Raw genomic sequence first — 13,693 nt, forward strand, 5'->3', positions numbered from 1 at the left:
TTATTATTTTCTACAGATTATGCTGGGATTACATTTGTAACTGTTGAGTGGTGACTGTAACTGTGGCAGCACAAAACACTGTGTTTGTAAAATTGCATTAATGTACTGCAGTGATTTGTTTAATGCTAATGTTGCCATCAGTGGGGTTTGCTTTGCTTTAGGGTTTCTTTGCAGGTAGATCAGAGGAAGCACAGCTCCAACCAAAGCCTTGTATCTTTAGACACTGGGGATTTTAACCATTTTGAAGCCTCCGCTGATCCAGGTTTCACTTCTTGGAACTCAAATTTGTTGCCAAGCAATAGTAGCTACGATTGTGGAGCTACTATTAAACAATACTATACAGATTTGCTCTACCAGGAAGCATTAGAGAACCACGTGTAGGCCTTTGATGCTGTGACATAGTCTCTAGATAGATGGCTGTGTCTGCGACAGGTGGCTTTCTACTTATTTTAGTCAAGCTGCAGTGAATTAAAAGCATATCTCTTCACATTTTCAGTCTAATTCGTTTTTGTCCTTTCTGTTTAAGGCAGTTCAGAGTCGGATGCCCTCTAATAAATCCCCTATGAATGCAAGATGATGTTCTTCTCGAGTCAAGAGGCAGCTCTCAAAAGCTAAAGGGACTATTGGCTTTCGCCTATGAGATTGAAACTATTCATAGCTTTCACCTTTCCCACACACATTCTGTATGAATGCGCGCACACACTTGTGTTTGATTGTCTGAAACCACAGGGGCACGCCGAGCAGAGAGCCAAGTTGGAGAGCTGCACTGTTGTGTTGTGCAGGTTGCTTAGCAACCGTCTCCGCCTTGGGTGAGGAAAGTAGGTAGAAAGACGACAAGAAGGAAAATTGGGGTTAGAGAAAGAAGAAGAAGAAAAAAAAAAAGCCGAACAGGTGTAATAAATAATCCAGAGGTTCAGTAATGGTACTTGTTTGTCTGATGAACTCATCTTAATCTCAACCGTACTGTGTGTGGGTGGGTGGGTGTGTGGGTGGGTGGGATAGGAAGTGGTTTAGGGCACAAAGATGCTGGCACTGTGAATCAAGTCCATCTATGGGCACTTCCTTGGGCTTAATGCTTACATTCTGTCATCTTTTCTACACCATATCTAGTTACCAGAACTGGCCAGTGATCTAAAGAATGTCTTTATACAACGATGGTCAGAGCAAACCTATAGCTCAATTCAAAGTGTCAGAGTAAGGGGTCTGAATAGGACACAGAACACAATAGGCTGTTCCTGTATTTGAGTTTTAAAGCTGCTCTAATCAAATATGTATTATTAGCTAAGGATACAATTACTGTGTAATGTGAAAGGGTGGCAGGTTGTGACGAACTTCACGTGTAGCCTCTCTTAAGTCATTGTTTTAGTTTTATGGCCTACAACTTTTTTTTTTTTTTTCTTTTCACTATCCCCAAAGATCTCTCTCTAAGTTAGGCAAAATAAGCAATTAAGTTGGTGGACATAGTGAAGCATTTAGCAGTTAAAAAGATGCTGTATTTCCTCCCTAGACTTTGTGGAGAGCAAACAAAGCTAAAAATAAGAGTCAATGTTGGATTGAAGTTTGTCAGATATACTGTAAATGTAAATTTGCCAAATGCAATGAAAAATGCATCTCCAAATAAATGCTAATGTCATTCTGTATCTGCTGGGTGTGCAAATAGGCAACTTTGCGAACACGTTTGCCATATCAATTTCATTAGGTTATCATTTTGTCAATGTGTTTACAGCTTGTAGTGGTCAAAAAATAATATCAATGCAGCTTTAATAGTTAACTGAAAAACCCTTTTGCTTTCATGATTAGGTGAAAACATTTTTGCTCATTTTGGGGCAGCGTGGTGTAGATTAATAAGAAAAATGTAAATTAAGCCTATAACAAAGTGTGGAAAATATATATTCTTGTCCTGATTTAAAATCTGGGCATTCATCGAGTCGGTGCTGGACAGCTGTAATCAGATTCCTTGCCAAGGCTAATCTGTTCATTTTTGCCATGATCTTTAGTCCACTTTTTTTTACTTAATTTTTTCACATTTTATGCTGGGGTTTTTCCTACAACAAAGTTGGTCGAATCTCATGCCAAAACATGACAGCAATACAGCTGTATAGCTCTGAAATGTACAACTATTCCTAATGTTAAATTAGGCTTGTATTCTGATTGTCCGAAAATGTCCCCCAAGGCTAAAACCACAATAATGGCATAATTATGATAGATATTGATTTCAACATTGAGTGCACTGGTTTGCAGTCCCATTGTCTAATATTTCATTATAGGCCAAGTCCACCTTGCCGTCAATGAAGTTCTAGAGGTTACATTGAACGACTGTCATCCGTTGTCATAAACGTGTGTCTGTATGTTTGGGTAGAAACTGCCTTCAGAAAGCCGTGTCAGCCAACCCTTAGTGCTGTCACACAGATGCCAGCAAAGCCATTATCTTCATCCCTAGGTGGCTGCAGTGTAGTCTTTCCACTTGTGCAGTTAATGAGCCAATCCACATCAAGTGTTTTGTGTTCCTGTGTTCTGTGCTTCCATTTACGTCGCATCCTGAGTGAGTCTCCATGGCCTTGCATAAGTGCCTTCCATTAGACAGGCGTGCGCGCACAAACTTAACAGTCCCAGCGCTCATCACCAGAGTGTGCAGAATAGTAAGTAATGGGATCTCGATATTAAGAAAGACATTTGAAAACAATTATTCAAATGGCTGTTCTGCTTGTTGAATCTCCTAATCCCACAGCGAAGCACTCAAGCAAACACTCAGCGGTGTGACCCCGGCTGAATTGGCACGGAGGAAAAGAGGAACACAGCTCTGAAGCCCGAGATGCTATAATGGCTAGACCACACTCTGGTTTGTCATGCTGCCTTTTTGAAAGGAAAAGGCTTTTTAGAACATGACGCAGAGGGAACAGATTTACTCTAGCTTTTAGAGGCTGTCATACATGGCATTTCTCAAAATGTCAAAGGGACTGCTCATTTTATCTCCCGAAGACTTTGAATGTGTTGGGCAGGCGCTTAGCACAGGGCTTCTCTCTGGCCCAGCTCTGACACACACCAGTAGAGTAGAGTTGTCACATCCAGTTTATGTCAGACCTAATAGGTCATGTACTGCATGTACACCGCTGCCGCTTTATTCGGTACAGCTCAAGCTTTTAGGAAACGCGTAAATGAAGTGTGTATCATGCAGAGAGATATGGCATCCTAGGGCTGGGCACTATATCAATATATGAGGCTAGATATTGTCTTACATTTTGCAATATAAGTATTGTCATTTCCTGGTTTTAAAGCAGAGATCTGTAATAGGGGGGCCACCAAATTATTGTTCGATGGTTTAAATATATTTTTAAATGTGTCTGAAAATATACATTAACATGAATCCAACATATTAGTAAAGATCATTTTTTTTAATGTACACAACATTGATGATAAGCTTACTAGCCATAAGGTAGCCGTCCACAGATACAGATAAGCTTAAGGATTTACTCTGCCACATTTTAGCATTAAAACATGATGTATGAATATATATGTATGCACTACAAAAAGCTATGTGTAAAGGCTTTAAGCCACCCTACACTTTATTGTAGTTGTACAGTTTAATATGCAACTCAATTTTATATAATTTATATTGTAAGGGGTCCCTGCTCCGTCTCTTTTTCAGTTGAGGGGTCCTTGGCCTAAAAAACGCTGAAGACCCTGGTTTTAAAGGCTCCATTACAGGAAAGTGATGCCATTTTCTAAACTTAGCAGACTGTTCTAGCTGTTCTATATCTGCCTTTACCCACTTAGTCATTATATCCCCACTAGTAATCATTATTTAACACAAATGTCATTGTGTTAATGTTTTTTGAAAGCACGAATAGTCAACCTGACAATATCGCCGCGATATCGATATATTTGGTAAAAAATATCGTGGTATTTGGTTTTCTCCATATCGCCCAGCGCTATCTCAGCCTGATTAAATCTGGGCTGCATTGGGACAAGATTTGGAGCCAAGATGTAGCATTACAAAAAAATTGGAATTATGAAACTCCGATAGGGAAACATTTCAGTGACTTGTTGAATCCGTGCTTCCCATAATAGGTTGTGCTGGGGGCGATAGTGGGCTCTACCTGTTACTAGACAGCGTTGGCTACAAGAAGTGAAGTGGCCACTGGCTGTATATACTGTAGTCATCCTGGTCACGGCACAAAACGTGGAAGGATTATCTTCCAGCGTTGGCTTCTGAGATCCCCAGCATGAGGCAGGTTTACAACCTGTTTGACAACATTCAGAGCAGCATGAGGTGAGGAACACAGCTGGTATTGAACTTTCAGAAAGTTGAGGGACTGGGTAGAGAAAGAGTAGAAAAATAATGGTCACTGTAGATGCAGCATCCTGACTTTTAGTCTTCAAAAGTGCATCTACTCAAGGGTTGAGGTATTTGTACTTTATCTGAGTATTTCCATTTCAGAGGGAAATAATGTACTTCTTTACTGCACTGCATTTGCTTGGCTGCTATAGTTACACTTTGTAGATTCAGATTTTACATAAACATGACAAAACTACCCAAATTGGCTTTACCTTGACCAGCTACAAAATGAAATCCCTTTTTATAAAGTGATGCATCAGTAATAATATTATGACACTGACTGATTTTGATGCCTAATGAGTGCATAAAAAAAAGTCAATTATGCTGATGATACTTTCCCTTAAGTCAAATTAGCAACGCAGTTTTTTTGCTCTTTATTTTCTAGCATGACATTTTGTACAGACATTTGTGATGCCCAGAGGATGACTCCTACTGACTTTGGCGATCCTTTTTCTACCCTGCATTTAAGTACAGACATTCCCGATCTCCTCAGTATGTATTTACTTTTCATCGAGCGCCATCATCAGGTGCACCTGCACAACTAATGACATTCCCATCAGCCCTAGCTGTAGCCATTTGTGTTTTGTGCAAATTTTAGCCTGCTAAAGTAAATATGGTAACTATACTTGCTTAATGGACTTGCTTATTGACACATTAGCGTCGTCAATGTGAGTATGTTTGCATTCTGCATTCAGCACTTTGGTCAACAGTGTTGTTTTTAAGGTGCTTTATAAATACAGGTGGATTGGATTGGATTGGATTCTGACGTTAGCATTAAACTCACAGAGGTGCTGGCCTAGCTGGGAGCCTTTCTTTAGTGTCAGGCTACATGCATTTCCGACCTGCAGATGATCAATGACTTCTTCTGTTATCACTAGTTAGGATAGCAGCTAAATCCCAAAATAGGGAATGTGAAATTGTGACATGAAACCCCTTATTGTTCACAGTCAGTAGTCAAATGCAATTGTCACACAGCCCCATTTTCTGCTTATTATAGACCGACCAGTCTGAAGTTCAGATGACTTGAGGTTTTCCTTAAAAAGCCTGAATATGCAGGGATATTTTTACAAGTCCCAAGCAACCCATTTCATCAGCCGCCAAAATAGCTGCGTTCCTATGAACACATCCCATTTCCATTCCAAAAGGCGGCGGCGGTGATTGACGCGTCCTTGTTCTCTGGTTTACATTAGATGGGAAAAATAATTGGCACCTGTATTTGCTGCACATGCTCTGAAGCCAGGGAAAAGCACAGAACCATGAGGTTTCATTTCACTCTGGAGTCTGATTCCCCCCCCCCCCCACCTATTCACTCCAGATGTGGAGACACGCACACATGGATATCTATCAGAAATGGCTGGCTGGGAGGATTAATAGAGAGGAAAGATGTGTCATATCATCATATTCTACTGCTGCTGACGGGTAGAAAGGAGCAGCTCTGCATTGGCATTTCTCTCACGGATGTGTAAGCCCTTATACATATAGACTATCAACTTTAAGGCATGTACTCGCATGTGTGCCTCTATTCATCCTCTCATCCTCTCCTCCACACATTCCCTCTGGCCATCACCGTAGCTAGTTATCAGGGTGAGCCTACTGAAGTACACTAAGCATCCAGTATCCCAGCCGACCCTGACAGATTGGATGTGATCTTGGCGGTTTAGCGGGGTGTGTGATGCCCACGGAGAATAATTGCTTGTGTAATTGCACTCTGGGGAAAGATAGAGCAGTAGGGCCTAAATTCATCCTTCTACCTGCCCTCAGGCTGCATGGACAACCCTTGTCCCAGCGCCTGTCCATTCTTTACACCCTTCCATAACCTCCCTCCCTTGCTCATTCCCGTCTCCACAGCGGCTGCAGGGGGAGGTTTATGGAGGATTCGGCAGTAGAGAAGGTTGGAGGCAGAGTGGTGTCACGGGGGAGCAGGTGGAGCAGTGGGCCGGGTCAGAGGTGCCCCGCTCGGGGCAGAGGAGACAGATGGAGGAGGAGATTAGGAGGAGCAAGGAGGCGCCCTGTTGATAAAATGAAAAGGGAGGCAGAGGGATGGGAGGCGAAGACACGCAGAGGATATGAAAGCCAAAACCCAAGTGTGGAAAGAATTGTGTGCGAGTGTGTTCTTGTATCAAATGTCCACATTGTGTGGGGCCTTCACCTCATAAGGGGTTACTTAAGAGTTAAGATTTAGGGATTCAAATTAGTATACTGGGTTGAGTCAAGCCTGTAATTTTAGTACTGGCCCTTTTAGTAGTTGTTTTCACTGCCGGGACACGAGGTGAACACAGTTGACTGCAATTACTGTTGATGCAAGGACTAAAAATCTTGCTGTGTCCTAATTCCATATACAGTATGCAGCAGTGGTAAATCTGAGGAGTTGGTCAATCGGAAGAAAAGTTATGTCCTCCTAATTCAATTCAGATTATTTGTCCAACTTGAATGACTAATATTTTCTTTCTTGTGAAATACTGGATGTTTTTTAAATCTCTTTAGGCCTCTTCCAATTATTGAGATAGAACAAACTGAGAGGTTTAGAGGATTAAATGCTCATGACTCATAGATACTGTGTATTCAACCCATAAGTAAGGTTGCAGGCAGACACTTCTTTTTAAGAGGGTTTCCAGCCCAGAAGGTTGGTGAGTGGAATGCACCTTGAATGACCTACTATGAGTCATAATGTCACTAAACTGAGCTGCACACTTCTAAATCAATTTATTTTTCTTAGTAGCCAAAGGAAGGTTGAGATGAAGAGATCAAGTACAGAAGGTGTCTGGCCAGTGACTATAGAGAAACCCATTCAATTGCACCTGCCAGCTATGCAGTGTAATCTCGTGTCTGTGTGCAGCTGCAAGGTTAAAGTTTTTAGGGTAGAATTAGAACTAGATTTCGGTCAATTTGGAAAATTGCTGGCATTAGAGATTGTCCTGGGAAAGAAGCATAGATGCACACAGACTGCTTAAGTATGCAAATGTAGGTAGGTGTGTGGGAGAGATCAGCTGTCAGGTACAAATTGTTTACTGATGCAGAATCAGCGAGTCACTTCGTGTGATCCACACATCACATGCTGCGCAACCCCTCACTCGCAATCCCCTCGCCCCCCATCTCTCTCTCTGTCACAGGAAGTGTGTGTGTGTGTGTGTGTGTGTGTGTGTGTGTGTGTGTGTGTGTGTGTGGAAGCTCACAGGGGCAGACAGATGCTAAAGAATAAAGACGTGCAGCTGAGATCTATAAACTTGCAAGTCGGGCAAGGGTGCCATGCTCTGACACGCACACACACACACACACACACATTTCTGTACCACCCTCTGTTTGAATTTCACTCCCACCAGGGTGCATGTTTTCCTGTCTGAGGTCTTTGTATTGCCGCCACCATGGGTGTCTGTGTGTTTGTGTCTATCCTTAACCTTAATCCTTGCCACTACATGCATAATGTTAACCATGCACTTACTGTAATTGCTTATGTTTGCAGCTATATACCTACTGTGTGCCAGTGGTGCTCGATTTTGTGTGAACGTGTGCATGCTTGTGTGTATTTATATTGCATTATGTGTGTGTGGTGAGGTCTGGCAGCTGGAGCAGACTGTAGCCGGAGTCATCGGGGAGAGGATGCGCTTATAAGGAAGAGTTGAAGGATGATGCAGGCAAATGAGGTCAGCATGGATAAATAAGCGCTGATACACACTGACATGCCAGCTATGGCTGTATATTAAGCATACAAATAAATCACATTGTCCAACTCCTTCCTGCTCACATATCACCCCCAGAAAGTACATGCAGTTATTCAGCACTATGACAGAGCTGATGTAGGTGGTATCTTATAGCTGTGCATTTTCTTTTAAAAACCTGAGTCATCTTCCAATCGCAGAGCCACAAACCAGCCAGTTTTTCCCACACCAATAGATTCCCAGACAGAGCAGGAGGTTTGTTTTTCATGCCAGCTCCAACTCTGAACTACTGTTGTCTCTAAACTAGTCGGTCTTCCTGCACTACATTTAGCTCTGTCATCTGCCCTGCCAAGGTTTCGGGAGGTCAGCGCAACAGAAACGCCTCCATCTCTGCTCTCTTATTTTTTTATTTTTTTATTTTTTCTCTTCGCCTCTGACCATCCCTATAAAATCTCCTCGCTGTATTTGTTTCTTGTTTGGATCTCATAACCTGCAATTACAATTCTTGTTGAAAGCATGCTGTAATTTAGCACTGCAGAGGAAATGCCTGCACTTTAGTCGTCTTACTTGCAGATAATACTTCAGCCTGCAGACCCTGGTTAAAGCCTGTGTAAGATCACGCATCTGCTCTGCTGAAGTGCCCTTGAGCAAGACACTAAAGCCTTGCCAGCTTCAGGTCTTTTGCTCTTGTAGACCTGTCACCCCCCTCATATGCTCTCCTCTATCTCCTTCTGAGAAAAACAATGTTTTGTGTCCGATAATGTTAGTAAAAACTCACATATATGAGCAGAAAAGAAGCCAAATGCACCTTGAGATTCTTAAAGGGGGACTCCAACGATTTAGCATTGCACTTCCACATATTTTGGAGTCTCCCAAGTGCAGATTAAAAAAAAAAGTAGTCAAAATCATAAAAGCAGAGTCTCAAGCCCAAAACCAAAATATCACACAATATCAAGAAAGTTCCCCTCAGAGCCACAAAAGACATTATACAACAGGCTGAGTAGTACTACGAGTAAACTGAACTGCATGTGTAAAACTGGTGGAATACTCCTTTAGGTTTACGTCCATGTAACATTTGTTCTCAGGTGCAGCTCTGGAAAGGGAGAAGATCCCAGGAAGTGGTGGATGGATAGAGAGTACTACAACTCTAACGTGTAGGAAATGATGCAGTGCAGTCAGGTTCATGCACTGTGTACCACATGGGGGCAGTACAGCCACAGTTTTGACAGTCCTCGTGTGTGTGTGTGTGTGTGTGTGTGTGTGTGTGTGTGTGTGTGTGTGTGTGTGTGTGTGTGTGTGTGTGTGTGTGTGTGTGTGTTTTAACAGTGTATAAATGAATCAGTGTCAGTGTTCTTGGCGACCGGGGCCTCCGTGTAAACAGTGGTGTGTGTGGCCCTCAGTGGGGCCTGTCACCTGGCTCGTCCTGTACCTCATCATGCAGAACGGCCCCACTTTGAAGTGTTGGTGCTGGATGTTAGGACTCTTCCCCTGCTGTCAACGGGAAGACGGAGAGAGAGCGAGAGAGAGGAGAGGGTAACATCCTCCCACACAAGAGAGAAGAAGAGAAAGAGAGAAAAAAGGGGATTATTTTTGTTTAGACTGGGCTGCAGATTTGACTATGAGGTGAATCCAGTCCAGTGGCCATGCGTGACATCATCCTTTTCAAGATGTTTTCCAAAGAATACACAAGATGCTAATAGTGTGACTGTGTTCTGCCTTTAAAATGCTGTCATAATATTCCTTGAATGCACCTATAATGAGCTCCTACTGTACCTTGAGGCATATTTCATTTGTTTAATAAACCATAAAGACTTCTATAGGGACCTATAGCTTTGCTGTGCCGTTTGTATAATGTCCTCCTAAAAATCCCAGCTGGATTATTTTAATACAATCCTGTTGCTGTGCCACGTGTGATGCCAACTAAATGCATTGAGGGCGCTCTTGCTCTTCCATCACGGCGCTGAGCAAAGGCGGTGGGGGGTGGGGGGGGCGCACGTTGGTGAGCGTCTAGAGATGGGGGAGGGGGTTCTTCTTCAGCGTCTGAAAGGAGGCAGGATAGAGCGCCAGGGAGTCCAGAGGTCCGAGTCGGGGGGGGCCCTGAAACTCAAGAGAGGAGGTGCTGAAAAGGGACTCGATACCGCCCCTCCCCGGACAGCCTGGAAGAATTGCGCTCCGTCAGTGCGCCCTGCCTGCCAGTCGGAGGATGGGGATTTTTTTTTTTTCCTTTCCCCATTCAGCTACGTCCCCTTTTTCCCTCCTCCTCCTTTCAAACAAGCCAGTCGGTCTGTCAATGTGCTGCGAGCATTAGGCCAAGTCAAAGCAGAGGGATTCTGAGGCAGAGAGACGGATGAGATAACGAATGAAGCGTTTTTCCTCTGGCCGAGAAGCGAATCCAAATGACGCGCTACATCAGACAGGCGTCAATTTCCAACCGGGACTGATGCTCCCAACAACTCGCATCTTATCCTTTTTTTTTCTTTAAATCACTTCGCAAGTTTCGCGTTGGTCTTTTGCGCCATTCCGAGAGTGGAGGTGCTTTTCGAGCTCTTTGGTTTGTTTCTCTCAGTTTTCTTGTGTTTGATTGTCGGACTCATCGATTTGGATTTTGTCTTTGTTTTAATTTCCGACAAATCTGTTTGCTGACGGATTTGCGGATTTACAACCCGCGCTGAACCTGTGCGTTTCACAGAGAGGAGAATAAGGATTGCAATGCGCATTGACTCTAGCCCACCGAGCGTCAACATGTCTTTATGAGGATGGAGCTGTGGACACGAGTGGCATCTTTTTCCGTTTTAAACGCTTGACCCTGACAGTTTTTGGTCCGATATCGACTGTTTTTCCTTCTAACAGACTGACAACATTTCTTTTCGGTCCAGCCTGACATGTTGGAAGGTAGATCTTCTTTGGAGAAAACAAGGTAATGGGAGAGAAATCACACAGAGTCGGCACAGAGAACAAGGGAACATTGTTCGGAAAAAGACAATTAGGGCGCACCGAAAAGCAACAGAAATAGCTCTTGGGTGGCGATACTTGTCAGAAAATTCGATTCAGTGGAGTTATATTTGAGCAGAGGAGCACTGCTTTGGAAACAAGGAGGACTGATGACAAATTAATGGGAAAGTCATGGGATTGGCACTGAAATAGTAACGACCGTGGATGCGCAGAAAACCCCGTCGTTTTTTGGAGATCCAGACGCACGGATTGAACAAGTTTCTCCTGCACGTTTCAGAGTCTGCTTTTGGTTTGATCCAGTCCATTTTTGATGAATTGTGGCTCCATGAGGTTGTACACAGCGGGCTTTCACTCCACACTTTGACTGCCTCTACCTATAGCCTGCTCGGCTGTGGTCGCACATCCATTGTTTTGAGAACCTCCTCGCCACAGCATTGAAAGTATTGCCCATTTCTTTTTCTTTTTTTTTCTTTTTATAAATGTGGCTGCATATTCTGGGTGTCAGGGTTGAAATGGCGTGTCGAGGAAGTGGGATTGGATTGTGGATCCTGCTGATATTCTTACTGGATTTACTGGGGACGGCGGCCAGCAATATGGAGCCCATCTACTGGAATTCTCTGAACGAAAGGTAGGAGCATGCAGTTTTCCCAGGCAGGCAGGCAGACCTCAGCATTTCACTGCTCGCTTAATTGCAGGTTTGAACTTGGAAGTTTCCAACCCACGATAGAGAGGAAAAAAAAAGATCGAATAATTACTTTAATTTCATGTTCGAAGTGTGACACGCTCAACAGAGGGGATTTAGAAAACATTTTAATGAACGCGAGTAACTCTTAAGTGCACCTTTTAAGTGCCTGGTAATGCAACATGGCATATATGCTATACAAAAAACACCAGGAAGTTCCATACGGGGATTTATTATTTTGCCAATTTATTGCACTTTCTAACCCCGAAAATAACAGTTTTATCATAGCAGATCATAGTTATTGTTTGTAGTCCTAGAGGGGTTCAATAGAACCAGTTTAGTTAGATAAAGGCACAGCTCGAGCGGCATTGATTATTGTGGCTATAACCCAGCTGTAGTTGTCCCTGTAAGCTGCAGGCAGCGTGTCGCATAATAAAGACGTGTGTGTGTGTGCGTGGTGCTGTAATTGCTGTTGCTGGATGACCGTTGATTAGAGTGCAGGCCCCGGCCCGCAGGCCTCTCAAACAGCCTGCGTGCTCGCTCGGCCGGCCACGCTCATTTGCATTTTTTCTCTTTCCTCTGGAGAAGGTGCCAGGCATTAGCGAAGGAAATGTCATTTTAAACACCTCTCAGCCGTCCGGCCTTAACGACCGACACCACTTTTCTCACACCTCTGTCAATTTCCCAGTGTCTGAATAGAGCCTGCATGGTGCTAGAGAGGGGGGGGGGGCTGGAGAATAACAAGGCTGCTTGTATGGAGGTGATGGAAGGATTTTAGTGGCACCAAGCTTCTATTCTGCAACATGCAACTACATGTGTGTGGGACATGAACTATGATACTTACTATTTTTCATCTTAATAGATAGGAAAGCCGCCAGTAGGGCTGCTCCCTCTTAGTCGATTAGTCGACTAATCGGTCGTTTTGGTCTTAGTCAACTTAGATTTCTTTAGTCGATTAGTCATGTTTTATGCTTTTTTTCATGCTTAATGACTTATTTCCAAGAAACGTACGAGCACATCTCTGGTGAACACAAGAAGTCAAGTGGTGCTTTTGCATGACTCTTTGCGGAGAAACTCTGATTTGCAGATCTGTCGATTAAATCAACTAATCGATTAGTCGATACAATTGAATGAGTGTTAGTCAACTAAGAATTTCTTAAATCAAGCACAGCCCTAGCCACCAGACTATCAGCTTCAAGGGAACACTGGTCCAGAGTAGCTCCCATTTCTTGAACCTTTGCCTACATGTCTCACTTTATAATGCAAAAAAAACAACCTACAAAAGCAAATTGAGACTCACTTAGGCTTACTGTAGCAGCTTACCAAACCTTGCCATCCCTAGCTCACACCCATGCCGGGGGCTTTTTTTAAAAAAAAAAAAGAGTCAAACAGGTTTTTAATGCATCCCCATGTGCTGTAGGCTATGGCCTGCCCAGTTCCTCCCCTCTCCACAGATGCGACTGTACGTGGGCCCCCGCTGTGGAGCCAGGCATGAAGCCCTTAATGAGGCCTTTTTGTCAGCAGTGGGTGGATTCACCCAACAGGGAGTGGAGTTGGACACGGGAGGGTAATTTCCACTGAGAAGCTAACGGCTCAGGCGTTTGGGGCCTTTACAGGTGACTCCACGCTATTGTCTCCCTCCTAATGGAGTTTAGTGTTAGGTGGGTGTCAGGGCTTAGTGAGTGGGCCAGGCTGGCTGGCAATTAGAAGGGTGGTGGCTTTGATGCCAGACTCCATAGTCATTTCCACAGATTTTCTCACTCATATATTGAAAATACAAAGCCTATTGTATACTATGAAGCTTATTCATGAAGCTTACTGTTCATAGTTAATCAGCTTAGTCATTCCTCCAGTTTATTTTCTTGGCTCTTTTACACACTTCCATGTACTTGGTTCTCCTCGGTCTCTACATGACGAGAGGAGTACTTTAGTTTCGGCTGCCTCGGGGCAGACTAGGTTTTGGCCCTGGGCTGAAATACGAGAGCCAATGCTTGTCCAAATAGTGTGCATCTTCCAAAGACAGAGTCCTGAACCCACACACATCTGGTTTGTACTTCTGAAGTGAGG

General features: G+C 43.6%; 1 protein-coding gene across 1 annotated transcript in view; it reads left to right on the top strand.

The window, feature by feature from the left end:
* The first annotated feature begins 10,189 nt into the window (after nucleotides 1-10,189).
* Nucleotides 10,190-13,693, top strand: part of efnb3b (ephrin-B3b) — an 81,336-nt gene continuing 77,832 nt past the window's right edge. The window contains exon 1 of the mRNA XM_039822858.1: nucleotides 10,190-11,572. Within this exon, the coding sequence (XP_039678792.1) occupies nucleotides 11,424-11,572 (149 nt within the window). The 5' untranslated portion in view covers nucleotides 10,190-11,423. The remainder of the gene's footprint in view (nucleotides 11,573-13,693) is intronic.

The sequence above is a fragment of the Perca fluviatilis genome, chromosome 14 (genome assembly GCF_010015445.1).
Source record: "Perca fluviatilis chromosome 14, GENO_Pfluv_1.0, whole genome shotgun sequence".
In the NCBI taxonomy this organism is placed as follows: Eukaryota; Metazoa; Chordata; class Actinopteri; order Perciformes; family Percidae; genus Perca; species Perca fluviatilis.